The sequence below is a fragment of the Colius striatus genome, chromosome 23, assembly GCF_028858725.1.
Source record: "Colius striatus isolate bColStr4 chromosome 23, bColStr4.1.hap1, whole genome shotgun sequence".
Lineage (NCBI taxonomy): Eukaryota > Metazoa > Chordata > Aves > Coliiformes > Coliidae > Colius > Colius striatus.
This window is the reverse complement of record NC_084781.1, coordinates 5,573,971-5,587,111: the sequence shown is the minus strand read 5'-3', so window position 1 is coordinate 5,587,111 and position 13,141 is coordinate 5,573,971. Positions and strand designations below refer to the sequence as shown.

The 13,141-nt window shown below is 44.6% G+C and overlaps 1 protein-coding gene across 5 annotated transcripts in view; it reads right to left on the bottom strand.

The window, feature by feature from the left end:
* The window catches only part of DIXDC1 (DIX domain containing 1), a 31,986-nt gene extending 19,304 nt beyond the window's left edge, over positions 1–12,682 (bottom strand). For 2 of the 5 annotated variants that reach the window (XM_062014148.1, XM_062014152.1), the window contains exons 1-2: positions 12,528–12,682; positions 9,109–9,229 (exon numbers count right to left, since the gene is read on the bottom strand). In XM_062014148.1, coding sequence (XP_061870132.1) covers positions 9,109–9,229; positions 12,528–12,682 — 276 coding nt within the window. Of the gene's footprint in view, positions 1–5,519; positions 5,610–9,108; positions 9,230–10,330; positions 10,389–11,664 lie in introns of those variants that run through there. The other 3 variants (XM_062014149.1, XM_062014151.1, XM_010205104.2) reach the window with 3 other exon arrangements.
* Between the last annotated feature and the right edge of the window lie 459 nt (positions 12,683–13,141).

Below are 13,141 nucleotides of genomic sequence, written 5' to 3'. Positions count from 1 at the left end.
TTCAAGAAAGCTTTAATGTCTTCAAACAAGTACCAGAGAAAAGAGGGAGGTTCATTTACAGTAATACAGTGCCATTATAGAAATAGCCAAGTTTATAAGCAAATGCAATATAGATCTCACCCAAAGTCATTCCACAACAGTAGCTGCTGTAATACTGCAGACTTACAGTTCCTTAGCAGACTTACTGTGGCTGGTTATCTTTGCCCTTTTTTTCCCCGCACAAACGCATAAGGTTTTCCCGTAGAAGGTCAGACAGTTGGACCATCAGCATTTCCTGATTTTGTATTCAAGAACTACAAGATGTAATTGCTTTAGTAAGAGACTTGGATTACTGCAAAGCTAGAAACCCTGAGAGTAAGCTGTCACTTCTGGCAGCTGAGGTAAGTGGGTGACTGAACTTACCGAGAATATAAAAGATATAAAAGTTAAGTGACCTAAAAATGGGAATGTGGTATCAAATGCACGGAGGGACAAAGCCCCCAAGCTGCTCAGCAGAAAACCTAATGGCAGTTTTTAAGACAGCAAGTAAAAAAATGTACTGCTTCACCACTTTTTCTGGCTTCCTCATGAGCTGGCATGAACTGTGTAATAACAAAGATTTTGTGGGCCACACTTGTGGTCCTACACCTCCAATAGATGCACAAGGCCTTGATCTGTAGCCACAGATTCAGTTTAATGAATCAGAACCATCAAAAAAAGGAAAACACTTGTTTCAAAGACAACTGTCTCAATTCACAGCAATATGTGGAACAGCCCCAAGTATTACCACAGCAATATGATCTGCTCAGATGGACAACGCTCACAGCATCTGTTTGGTTGAAGTACTCCAGGTATCATCTTGCAGCACAGAGGAAACAAAGATTTGCCAGGATGTATGCTGCCATGAGAACAGCATCTCTACACAGCCCATTCCACCCCACAAAAACACTCCCTAGCCCATGCTTGTCACTTACCTGTAGAAATAAACCAAAAACCCAGTGCTCTACCACCATTTGTGGCTTCAGGCATCACAGCTCAATGATAAAAGTGGCCCAGCCAGTCACACATAAGTCTCAGCTCCTTTTAGTCAAAAAGATTCCAAAGAGGAGAAAAAGGAGGTTAAGAGCAAGGGAGAAGGTGAATGACACACCTCCTAAGTCCTCCTCCTTTCCTTTTCCAAGGCTGTTTCCCCTGAGTTTTCACACTGCTTCCTAACAATAGTGTAGGACATTACATTTTGTGCCTTCTAAATACTTAGCAAAAAGAGGCAGACACAAAGCAGAACACAAACCACACTGAGCAAAGTGAGCCTTTGTGCCTAGGAGGCTGGACCCAGTAGTTCCCTAAACCTGCTCAGGTTCCCTGCACTGACAGTTAATTCCTACCACTCCTCCAGTTTAACTTTAGTCTTTCTAGCTGAGGGGAGAGAGCCTACTAGACCAATTACACCAGTTCCTACGATGCTGTAACTATGGTACTACAGCTTCCTACAGAACTTCCAACTTTCACAGAACTCAACAACTCCCTCCCCTTAACTCCCTTTAAAACCTTTGGTTTATAAACTGGTATGGCTCACAGCTACATCTAAGGGCAATCAAAGGGGGAACAGCTGTTGTTCTCTCCAGCTTATCCTCTTCCTTCATAATAATTGAATAATTAGCCAAATAATTCCTCCTTTAATCACTGAGCACTGCAGTTTTGTTTCTGCCTACATTTCGGTTGGAGGTTTTGTTCAGCCAAATCTTACACTTGATAGGGCTCACACTGTTCTACTCCTGTACCAGTATTTCTTTCAAAACCCAGGTTTTTCAGAAGAAAAACATACCAGTCTAGTCTAAGATTTACTATGCAAAGCACATCTCGTTAGGATTATGGTGGAGTTAAGCTTAATCCTGTTTAAGTTAACACAGCTTTGTGTTCCAAAAAAAGGGCAGGTTTACCTGTACCTTGCAATGGGAGGAGCAACTCCCTTACCTAAAGAAAGTTAGAGCCCACATGGTTTCATCTCCTGGGCACATCTTTGTTGGGTGTTTATATCCCAGTCACTCTGGAAGCATTAAATGACTTGGCACAGCAGGGAAGGATTGTCAAAGCAAGGTACTTGGGGCCACCTGCAGTTCCCAATCTGCAGGCACTTCTGCTGACAAATTACAGGTTAGCATCTCAATAAGCACAACACATCTCAGAGCAGGATTTTGCTTGGTGTCACTTATTCAGCACAAACCCTGGAGAAGTGCCTCAGACCTACCAGATACAGGAAAATAGCTTTATCTCTGTGCTTTCAAGTGACAGACAGTGATATGCAGGAGGAAAATGCCCTTCCAGGGTCAGCTGTTTTTTCTCAGGGGCTGTAATCTCATACAGATAATTACAATTAAGTGTCATTACCTAGTATTTTATGCAGGTGGAAGAAAAGCAGTAGCTCCACAGAAAATCTCCTGACAGTTGTAGGTGTCCTTGATATTCTCATTTAACCATTGCAGTTCAGCACCCACTGCTTAGGACTCACGTTTCTCTCCCCCAACCATCAACAGTCCAGTCTGCCTGACAGTGAATACAGGTAGATCACAATGCCTTGATGTACTTCTCTGCCCTTTATTATCAGTGCCATCTACATTACACTGCATAAAGTTAATTTACACCTCCTCTGAGATTAGGGCATGGCACATTTTGAAGTTAGACAAGCCTTCGTTGAAATGACAGCTGTCTGTGACATCCTGGCTAAATAAACTACCACTTGTTACTGGGAGGGAACAAGTGTCTGGTCTCCTAAGAGAGCAGCTTGCTGGCATTTTCTTCAGTCTGGTATTTTGAGGCCCTTTTCTCACACAGGCAGTGTTTCCATGCAAGTATACAGGCAAAAACCTGAACCACAAGAGATCTTTACTGCAAACTGCCAGTACTTCAGAGCACATGACTCATCCTTAATTATGACATGGTTCCACTACACTCAAACAAAGTCTAAGGTCTGTCAAAACAAGTTGCACTGAGACATTCCCTGATGCTTCAGGAAAGAAAAGGAGCATTGTTCCTTATTTAGCAGAATGCAGTCACTAGCCCCTTTACAGGCAGGGAAAAAGAATCCTTGTGCAGAGACTGAGCACACGGTATGACTGAACAGAGCTTTTTGCAGGCAAGAACCTTTCATAAGAAGACAAGTGGAAGGGATGCCCAGTGAGATTGCCTTGCCCAGGACGAAGGGCACTGAAGGCAGATTTCACACACAGCCTATTTTCCTCACTTTGCCAATGACTTGCTGTGAATCTGTCAGTGCACTTTACCTCTGTGTGCCTCAGTTCTACAGCTATAAAGCAGCTGCACTAATTTTTATGTTCTTTGTAAAATGCTTTAATAACAATAAATCTTTGACTGTTACTGTGCACTGTAATACATTGTGACAAAGGACAGACACTACTATGCAACCAATAGCCTGGCTTAGACATACAGTGAACCTCAGTGGGGGATTGAATCTTAACTGCTCTAACCTCTAATCCTATATAACAGGCAAATAGGTCCTTCTCTTGCTGATGGTCCTACAGCTGGCCAGGCACAAGGGCTTTGGGAATTGGTAAGAATTCCTGCTACAGTGAGTCAATGTCCATATAAATCCAGGTGTGGGAAGCCCATCTCTGTTTTCTAATGCCTGTACTTGAGGCTTAGCAGAGCTACAATGCAGCAGCTGCCCAAGCTGTCTCTTGCAGACCAGACTGGCTACCTGGCAAGGTTCAGGTGGTTCTTCAGATCCTAGCCTTTCTCACTCTGGCCAAGCCTTAAAAAAACAACAATCAAATAGCTGTTTCAAATGACATAACTACACAATTAAGATTGCCAGAGAAAATGATCTTGCAACTTGAAAAAGAGAAGTATGTTATTGTTAAAATGCAGACACATGAAAGTCTTGGAGCTGTCAGGCCCATTTCTGACACATTTCTGTGTACACCATCTGTTTTAAAGAGCTGACAGAAGTCTGAGTGCCTGTCTCAATAAATTCCATTTCCTCAAGGAGAAAGAACAAGCTGAGGCCACATGGACAGAGTCACCACAGAGGAGATCCTGCCCTCTGTGGTTTCCTTGCACTATTAACTACTGGGCTTAGCATCAATACGTTCCTGTGCCACCATCCAGCTGTGGGACTGAATTATTTAGCTGCCTCAGAGTACGATTAGTCTCAATAAACAGCAGGGAAACACCTTCAAGGATGCATAGTCCATTAATTACAGGAGGGACAGGAGTTGTGTGATGCCCACAGGGGAAAACTAGACAGAGTGGGGTGAGCACTGAACGTAAAACAGTTCTTTGCACCCATTATCAACTATATTATTAATATACAGGCTACTATTAGCTCATGTCAGAGAAGGATCTGTTACAGAAGGGTAAGCTTGAGCTAAACCAATACTTTTGCTAGCTAAAACTGACACTGAGATACTCTGTGGAGGAGGGGACAGAGTACTTACACACAGTTACACAGAACAATCAAAGGAGACCTGTGGCTGGCCTGAAGCAGTGAAGCTCAAGTTTCATGCCCACGGTTGTTTTCCCTGTGATGATTGGTGCTGTTAATCCCAGGCTGTTAATTTTCTGTGAAGAATGGAGTAGGGGGGCAGAACAGTCAGGTGGAGGCTGAGCTTTGCAAGGACAAGGAACCACTAAACACAAACAACAATAAGGTATGAACTCTCAGGAAGAATAAAGCACACCAAGAGACTATCCCTGCCACCAAGTGAGGAAGCAAATAGCAACGACTCTTTTGTTTCAGCACAGTCTCCACAATTTTCCTTGTGGGAAATCATGCTCCAGCACAGTCTGAATGGTGCACAGCCAGGCAGTGGTTGCCCTGGCATTTTGAGTCCATAAAGAGTCCAACTGAACTAATCCTTGTGCATCCTAAAGAGAGAAGGAGACAGCAATCTGCACTCCCCATGCAGTTACAAGATTCTCATCTCTGGAATTTCTTGGTACTTCACACTCCTTATTTTATGATTTATTAATCTCCCTAACAGCAGAATAAGCAAATAAGGAACAGTTCAAAAATTATATTTCCCTGCCCAGGATGAATTTCAATCCCCTAGAAATTCAACCTACTGAACAAGATGGGGAAGAATACCCGCCAGCTTGCTCTTTGTCAGCCTCTCCCAAGAGATGTGTGTCCACAAAGCAGATTTACAGGCTTTCCAGCAGCCTTCAGACACAGAGATTTCATTTCCTCATGAGAGGAGTCCATTCTAGAAAATAAACTATGCTCCATAACCTTGCTGGAGTTTACATTATTTACTGGTACAACAGTAAAGTGCTGTGAAGACAATAAAAACTCCAGGCTAAAAACACCAGTTGTAAAATAGCCACAGACTCCTCAAAAAACTACAGCTGATTGCAGACCCCTGGCTGAGCTGCCCAGCTCTCCCGCCCCGAAATCCTGCTCATTTTTATCCTTCTCTGTTTCCCAAAGCACTGGGAACATAACAATTCCTGAGAGATGCTGCACAAAAGCATGCTGGCTTGCCCCGAAACGGTCTGTGTGAGACTTGGGACGTGCGTTTTACCTCTGTGAAGCCCTCCTGAAGAATATCCAGTAAATTCCCCCTGGCCAAACACGTGAGCATTCTCCACGAGCCCACCGATGGGCGAGGGTCTCAAAGGACACAGGGCAGATCCTCCAGCTCTGGGCACGACCTCTTCCTCCTCCTCCCAAAGACAAAGAGTTGGAGCTCATCAGGAACCGCATTCATAGTCTCATATGTGCAGCCCGTTACAGCACACAGATAGTTGAGCCAAAGTCAAGGCTTGCACTGGGCATGCTCGAGAGGGAGCTGCTGGGGGAGTAGTGGAAGAGATGTCACACGGTTCCTATAGCAACGCATCAGCTTACAAGATGCAGGCCCAGGGCTGAGTTGGAGAAACATCTGAAACCCATTTCCAGCAGTTGGACTCACGCAAAATCTGCTGCATAGATGAGATTTTCAAACCCACCAAACACAGCAAGCCCTGTATGGCATGGGGGCAGGGAGAGAGAAAAGGAAGGGCAAATAGCACATGCCTTGCTCAGCTGGAAAAGCGAAAGGAAAGATTGTTAAGAGCTGCCAGCTTTAACTCTCAGCAAGCGTTCTGCAGCCCCAAAGAAACAGCAGTGTGGTCAGCAACTTGGGACAACAGGAAGCTGCAAACCAGACAATAATACAGCTGGTAACATTTGCACAGTACTTGGCCCTGCTCTAGCTGTCCTGGCAGTGAAGTCAAAAGAAGAAAAAAACATAAATCTTTCAAACTGGAATGAAATACATTCCTCAGCAAAGTTTCCAAATTAATAATAACTGCATTAATTCCAGAGGCAAGTCTCAAATACCTCCAGGCAATCTCTCAAACTTCATCTCACCTTACAGGAAGAGCCCAGAAAAAACTAAAATGAAACCCACAAAAAAAAATCCCTCTCAGAATGGATGAAGACCTTTTCTGCCAAGGGCTCTGACTGCCAGCCCACAGAGTGGCCAGTGATATCAGACTGTGCCTTCAAGTTTCAAAATATCTGGCCAGGCATTCCTAAGTGAGAGACACATTTGAAAACAAGCATGTTTTCCTGTCTAGGTATTGAAGCATCTGGGGAAAAAACCCCACAATTGCATCATTTTACCATTTTACCCTGTCATATATGGAGAGACAGGTGAAATACAGGAAGACAAGCAGCAGGTAATGACCCTGTAAACCCCCACACAAGTGGTTGGAAAGCAGTCAGCCCCCACACTTCCATGACATAAAGTTTAAATTATTTATTCATGTTTACCATAATTCAGTGGTGACTGAGAATGTTATGTCTTCATGTATTATAGTATTACATCTGTTAAGCAAAACAACAGAAGTCTTGTAAACTGGCAATGCTGGTGGTTGGTACCTTGATCCAGTTTATTCCTGAGACTCAAAATGCCATTAAATAGACAGCAATAAATATTTCTCACCATTTTTTTGTGATGCAATCACGTATTTTTTGCCATTTCAACAATATTTCATACAAAAACTGAAGCAGTGATTTCCCCATCAGACAGAAAGTGGCCTCATTCAAATAAAACCCCAACAACCAACAACCACAAAACCCACTCCGAGCCTTTTCTGTGGACTTTATAATGCTGGTCTTGACCATTAATCACAAAGAAAAAGGTTATATTTGTTAACTGGTTTCCAGTGCTAGACAGTAAACATACATTCATAGAAGACTTCTAATATTAACAGGTTAGGATTAATATTAACAGGTTAGGATGCCAAGCTCATCCCTTCCCTATACCACTTCAATTTCTGTAACAAAACAAATTAACTCCAGATGTACCAAAGTAAAATCAAATGCACTCTGAATACACAGAGAGGTTGCAGGTGGCTGTTAGGTGTTCTCTGATTGTTTTTATAATGTGTTTTATGAATTTGACAGTAGATTAAACATTTTATGTTCATAATCCCTGTGAGATGTAGATATTTACCCCTGTCCTTTGAGAAATGGAGAAGCCAAAGGCAGGCAGTTCCCAGCCACAGACTTTACACTGGACACATAACCCAGATTTACGGGATTAAAAGAGAAAAAGAGATAATATCTTTAGTTATTCTTTATTCTTTATCAATAAAGAGCACAGCACAAACAGGATCTTTTGTGAAAAATGTGCTGTTTAAATCATAAGAAGTTACACTGAGAACACCAGTTTGTTTATCACAGTGCACTTCAGTGGCATTTATTAGGTGCCCTGTTGTGTTAGCAAGAGGTAAAATGAAGCATTTTCAGCACTTGTGCTCCAGCCTGTAAGGGCTCCAACACCTTTGCACAACAGCAGGATATAGAGAATGCCATTAAGTCACTGCTTGCAGTGCAGTCTGCATTTGTCTCTAGACCTTGTATGTTAAGTCTTGGCAGGCATCTCTGATTTGTCAAGGATGCAGACAGGCTTTCTTCACAAGTGAGACATGGCTATTTGATCATCTAAACTGAAACCAATTCCAAAGTCCCTGTACAGGCTCTCTGTGGCACTATCCCCAATTACAGCTTTGCAGTCACAACAGATAAATAACACATCCCTCAGTCACAGAATGCTCCCCGTGCCATTTCCCAGCAGGACACATCACAGTGTGAGGGTGAGAGGGCTGTCAGCCACATGGGCTGAGCAGGTTCAGGTACAGGCCTGCTGGCAATACGATTTCCATCTGAGAATTTGTCATCAAAGATTTACTTCGACATGGGGTTTCTTATCTTTGAAGCAGAACTGTCTCACTTTGACAATATGAATGTCAGAGAATAGAAACTAGGCCATTTCTGACTGCTAGGCTGAGGCAGACCATGCTGAGCCACTCTTTATTGTGGTAACACGTGCATCTGGGCTGCATATGTGTGCTGAAAATACCTTTTGAAAATTAAACGCTAGTTCTCCCATCTTTGTGCTTCACTCCTAAATGTCAAGCTTTCTGTAGCAGGAAGCATATTTTTCTTTCAGCTTTATAACATCATAATAGATGTTTTTGAATGTTGCCTTTGCAAGCAGTACACAAATCAGCCTCTCGCTAAAACGAATGCTTCATAATTGTCTCTGAAGATGATTCCAACATTAAGGGCACGGGGCAATGATACCAAAAGGATGTGCATATCAATGGTTCCTGGTGTTAAGTGACCTTCGAAACAAGCATCTAGGATAACAGTTTGGTTGGTGCCATTGCCCCCTCCTGGCCAATTTCAGCATAACTTTAAGTCTTGTACTTGCCCCTGTTGAATTCCTGGCAAGGTGCGTGAGAAAGCCCTGTTGCTGCTCCATTTCCCGTTGCTGAGACTGTTGTGTCACAGAAACACCACCAGTGTCATCACATAAGCCTTCCTTCAAGACTTCCATCCAAGAAATTTAAGGCACTTTATTCTCTGTCTCTCTTATCAGCTCTCGAGAAAGAGAGAAAGATCAGTGGCCACAGTTCAGCTTTTGTTAACGACATTTTGGTTGGAGAAATAAAAACAAGTGAGGCTGATTCAGAAACAAAGGCTGTGAGGCTATGATTGCCCTTAACAGCAAAAAGAGCTACCTAATGCAACTAATGCCTTTGTGTCACTGAGTGTCCCATCCCAACCTCCCCATCAAGCATCCAAAACAGAGGTCAGACACAAAACTGGAAACTCACAGAGGATGCAGCAGGCTGTGATGTGTGTTGGGGCACCATGTCAATCAGAGTTCCCATGCTGGATGCCACAGCTCTGCTCCGTGTCAAGGGGAATGTACCAGCACTCCTTCCCCCTTGAAGCCTGAGATGGAGAAGCAAATATATTAAACAGAAAAGAGAATTTTCTTAGAGGGAGAACAGACTAACCAATAAAGTGTATGAATTTTAACTAAAACAAGGGAGGAAAGTTGCTACCTTCTTTCATTGCCTACAGAAAAATATACCCAAGGACTACAGTCAGGGCATTTTACATAGTTTTGTGTTTTCTTCCTCATGTAAAGTATGTCTGGTGGACAGAATTTCCCTTGAAACACATGTAAAAAACATTATTACCTTGGCTTACACTGCACATAGGATCTAATTATCTCTCCCCATTTGTAGAGAGGGAATCCAAGTTTAACAGTAGCCAAACACGCCAGCCAAAGCTGTGCTGGTCCCCAGTGGCAAATATTAAAGCTATGACTTGATTCAGTGCATTTAGGCCCGACAGAAAATATTGATAAACAATTTTAGGAAACCATTCCAAATAATTGCATTTATATTTAGGAATATTCTGGTAATCTGTGTTTTCTTTGCTTAGCTTTCCTCTCTAAGTGAAAGGAAAGGTGGGAGAGTCTGGGAGAGTCAACAGAATGGAAAATGGGAGACTAAATTACAGTAGTAATCACATGCTTTAATAATCATCTAAAGGTGGGGAGGACTGTAATGATTAGGCAGATGGTCACCATTATCTTGGCTGTGTCATCCTGGTACATCCTTAGGGACCAACGGCCAAGAGGTAGGACAGGACAGGTACCAAGGCGAGTTAATGAATCTGCCCCAGGCTGACGCATTTTGGGGCCCGTTCTGCAAAGTGGGGCTGAGAGAGAGTGAGCAGCGAGGCCATGAGGTGTGGAGCAAGGATCTGAGGCCTGGGAGCGGCTGGGAGGCCCCAGGTGTCTCTGGAAGTGGAGTCGGCCTGGGGGGAACTAGCGCATGGGGGTCCCCTGGGGCAGGACTGGCTGAGGGAGACCTGGGCATGGGGAATGGTAGGCCCCGGGCAAGGGGCCGCGATCTCCGGAATGGGCCACGAACCCCAGAAGCAAGGCGGTCCCGGGGGCTGAGGAGTCCCTGGGGACGGCCCAGGGAAAACAGGGGGTCCCGGGCAGGGGGAGCGCTGAGGCCCCTCGCCCTGCGGCCCTACCTGCGGCCGGCGCGGGCGGGAGAGTGCGGGCCCGGGGCCCGGCCGCGGCGCGTCGCCGCTCGCCATGGGGACGGGGGCGGGCCGGGGAGGCCCCGCCCGGCCGGAGCAGCCCCGCCCGCAGCGGGGGCGGGCGGCCGGGGCTGAGGGCGGGAGCCGGGCAGGGAGGCAGGCGCCGGGAACGCGGCTTGTGGCCTGGCATCGCGGAGCTGAGGCGTGGCGACTCCTCCGACTCGTGGGCCCCAGGCCCTCTCCCGCGCCCCTCAGCCCTGGGCGGCGAAGCAGGCGGCAGCCTCCCCCAAAAAGTGCAGATTTATTAATTAAAACTAAGAATCGAATCTTTAATGTTCAAGGAACATTTCATACATTCGCACTCATTTAACACCTGAGCATAACAACCTCAGGACACAGGAGACAGGCTGGCAGAAACGTCAAATACTCAGTGCAAAACCAAACCCATTAGAAAAAGTCCTTACCTCAAAACACATGGCTGACATTTTAGCTAGTCAAGACTTGGGAAACAGGCAAAATTACAACTCCTGTTCCCATGCAGAGCATCTGATTATCTCCAAGATAGGCTTTACTTCCAGAAACAACACCAAATACCAGCTCCTTGGGGAGCAGGAGATGAAGAACCATTCCAGGCTCTGAGGCACTTGTTAATCTACTATAGCTCAGATTCGTTCAGAATTACAAAAGGGCTGATCCACAGACCAGCAGAACTGTGTGAGGTGAGCGAGTGAAAGCAACTTCCTCAGAGCCAAACCCAGCCCTACTTATGTCCACTGCAAAACTGGTTTAACTTGATGGATGTGCAAAGTTACACCACTCTAGACCCAGGAGCATGCCCTTAGTGCAGCTTGTTGTCCCCCACCCCAGCTCTCCTGCTGGGTGAGGGAAAAAAACAGTACCACATGCTGTGCATACCATTGCAATGGGCTGTTTCACTTAAATAGGGGTTTTTTTAATGACCTGTTGGAGTCTGCACCTTCTGGAAGACCTCCCATCTCCTGAACTATAGTCCATATTTAACAGTGTTTCTTTAAAAATCCAGTTTCTCCCCATGATGCAGAACTAGGACAGAAGCCAGCATCTCTTTCTAGTTCTTGTACCAGGGATTCAGCGCAAGGAGGTACATAACTGCTGCCCAGCATGAGTGCTAGAGTGTCCCACAACTCCCTGACACGCTCTTCTAAGTAAATCCTGTGCCCATTTAATCCTTCTCAGTCCAAAGGACAGGTTTTCATGCTAGGCATGGAGTACAGAAACTTAGAAGAGCAGAAAGAGGAATTCTGGGACTCGAAAGAACCAGCCTTTCCAACAACATAATCCCATACCTGTTATAAACGAAGGGTCTTCTACTGCAGACTGTACGACAGCCCCATTGAGATCAGCTGGATAGAATGGACAGAAAAAACCCTTCTCAGGTAGAAAAACACACTGTACCCGTTACTTAAAAGGGGCTTTTTCCTGCAAATGTTACTCTGGCCTTACAACAGCCTTGCTGAGGTCTATGGGATAACACAGGCAAAAAGGTAGAAAAATTGTAGGATTGGTCCTCAAAAACACTTCTGTCTTAGCAAACACTGCCTGTACCAGCTTCATTCTTTTCTAATGAGCATGAACTCCTTCATGCTTTTTACATTTAGTGGAGACATAATATGCAAAATGATGTGTGTTTATAAAATGTACCAGGAAATATGTTTTTAAACACTGTCGATAAAAGTGTTGTCCCACAATCTGCATTTAGCATTATTTGGGAACAGAATGTGCCAAGCATTCCTGAAGATGCTGCTTGGGAGCCCTGTTCAACTGCCAATGCTGCAACTGACAAATTCAGTCCAGTGGCAGAAGCCTTTTGGACAACTGCTATATTGCATTATTAACACTATTTTAAATCCATAAATTCTCAAAGGTCTGCCTGAGAGAATTAGCAAAAAACACCACAAGGTGTGTGCTCTGTGTTGCCAACTAAAGCTGACAGTATGAAATACAAAAAAAATGGAGGAAAAGTCCAAAGCTCTCTCTAAAGTTGACCAGGATTCATTCCCAGTATCTCAGGCACACAGACAGCTGCTGTACTCAAAGGATTGGGTGACTGCCCTAAATATAGGCAGTGGCTTTTAAATGGCTGCCTCACAGTTCAGTTGAGAATTTTCCTTGTTTCATTTTCAGTCAGAGCCAAGAGCTCGCTACTCACTTCTGTACATGTTGTTGTGGGGATGCATATCTGTACAACCCTTCAGTGAGAGAAACTGTTCTGTACCCCTCACTTAATTCTGCATTTCTGACGTTGGTTTTAGTGTGCTGCTCCTGGTTACAGAACACTGCTTTATGAGAAAAGGGAATGCACATAGTGCATGACTGCAGTTAGAGCGGCAGGTATTGGAGGAAGACATTGCAGTAGATAAAGATTTTATGCCATTTCTTCATGTTATCATCCACATGTCATTTTGCACATTGCAGGATTTTCTTAACATTGACATAAAATCCTGTGGCAGCATCTCCCTTGTCCCATTACTGAATTCTTTAAGCCATATTCCCCAATCCATCTGCAGGGCAGCACTCAGCTGGTCCTGTTCCACAGCAGGAACGTTCTCACTGCAGCTCTGAGCTGTTCTTTTTAGCCTTCATCAGCCAAGGAGCAGCTCTGTCTTCTCACAGTTCTGAGAGAAGATGGGTTGCCAGCTTCAGAGGCAGCTCTTCCAAGGGGAAGAGGGTTTTTTTTTGTCAGCAGAATCAGATAGGAAACTACTCATCATGTGAAAATAAATATGTGTCCTCCGAAGAGAAATGTAGGTGGAAGACACAGTT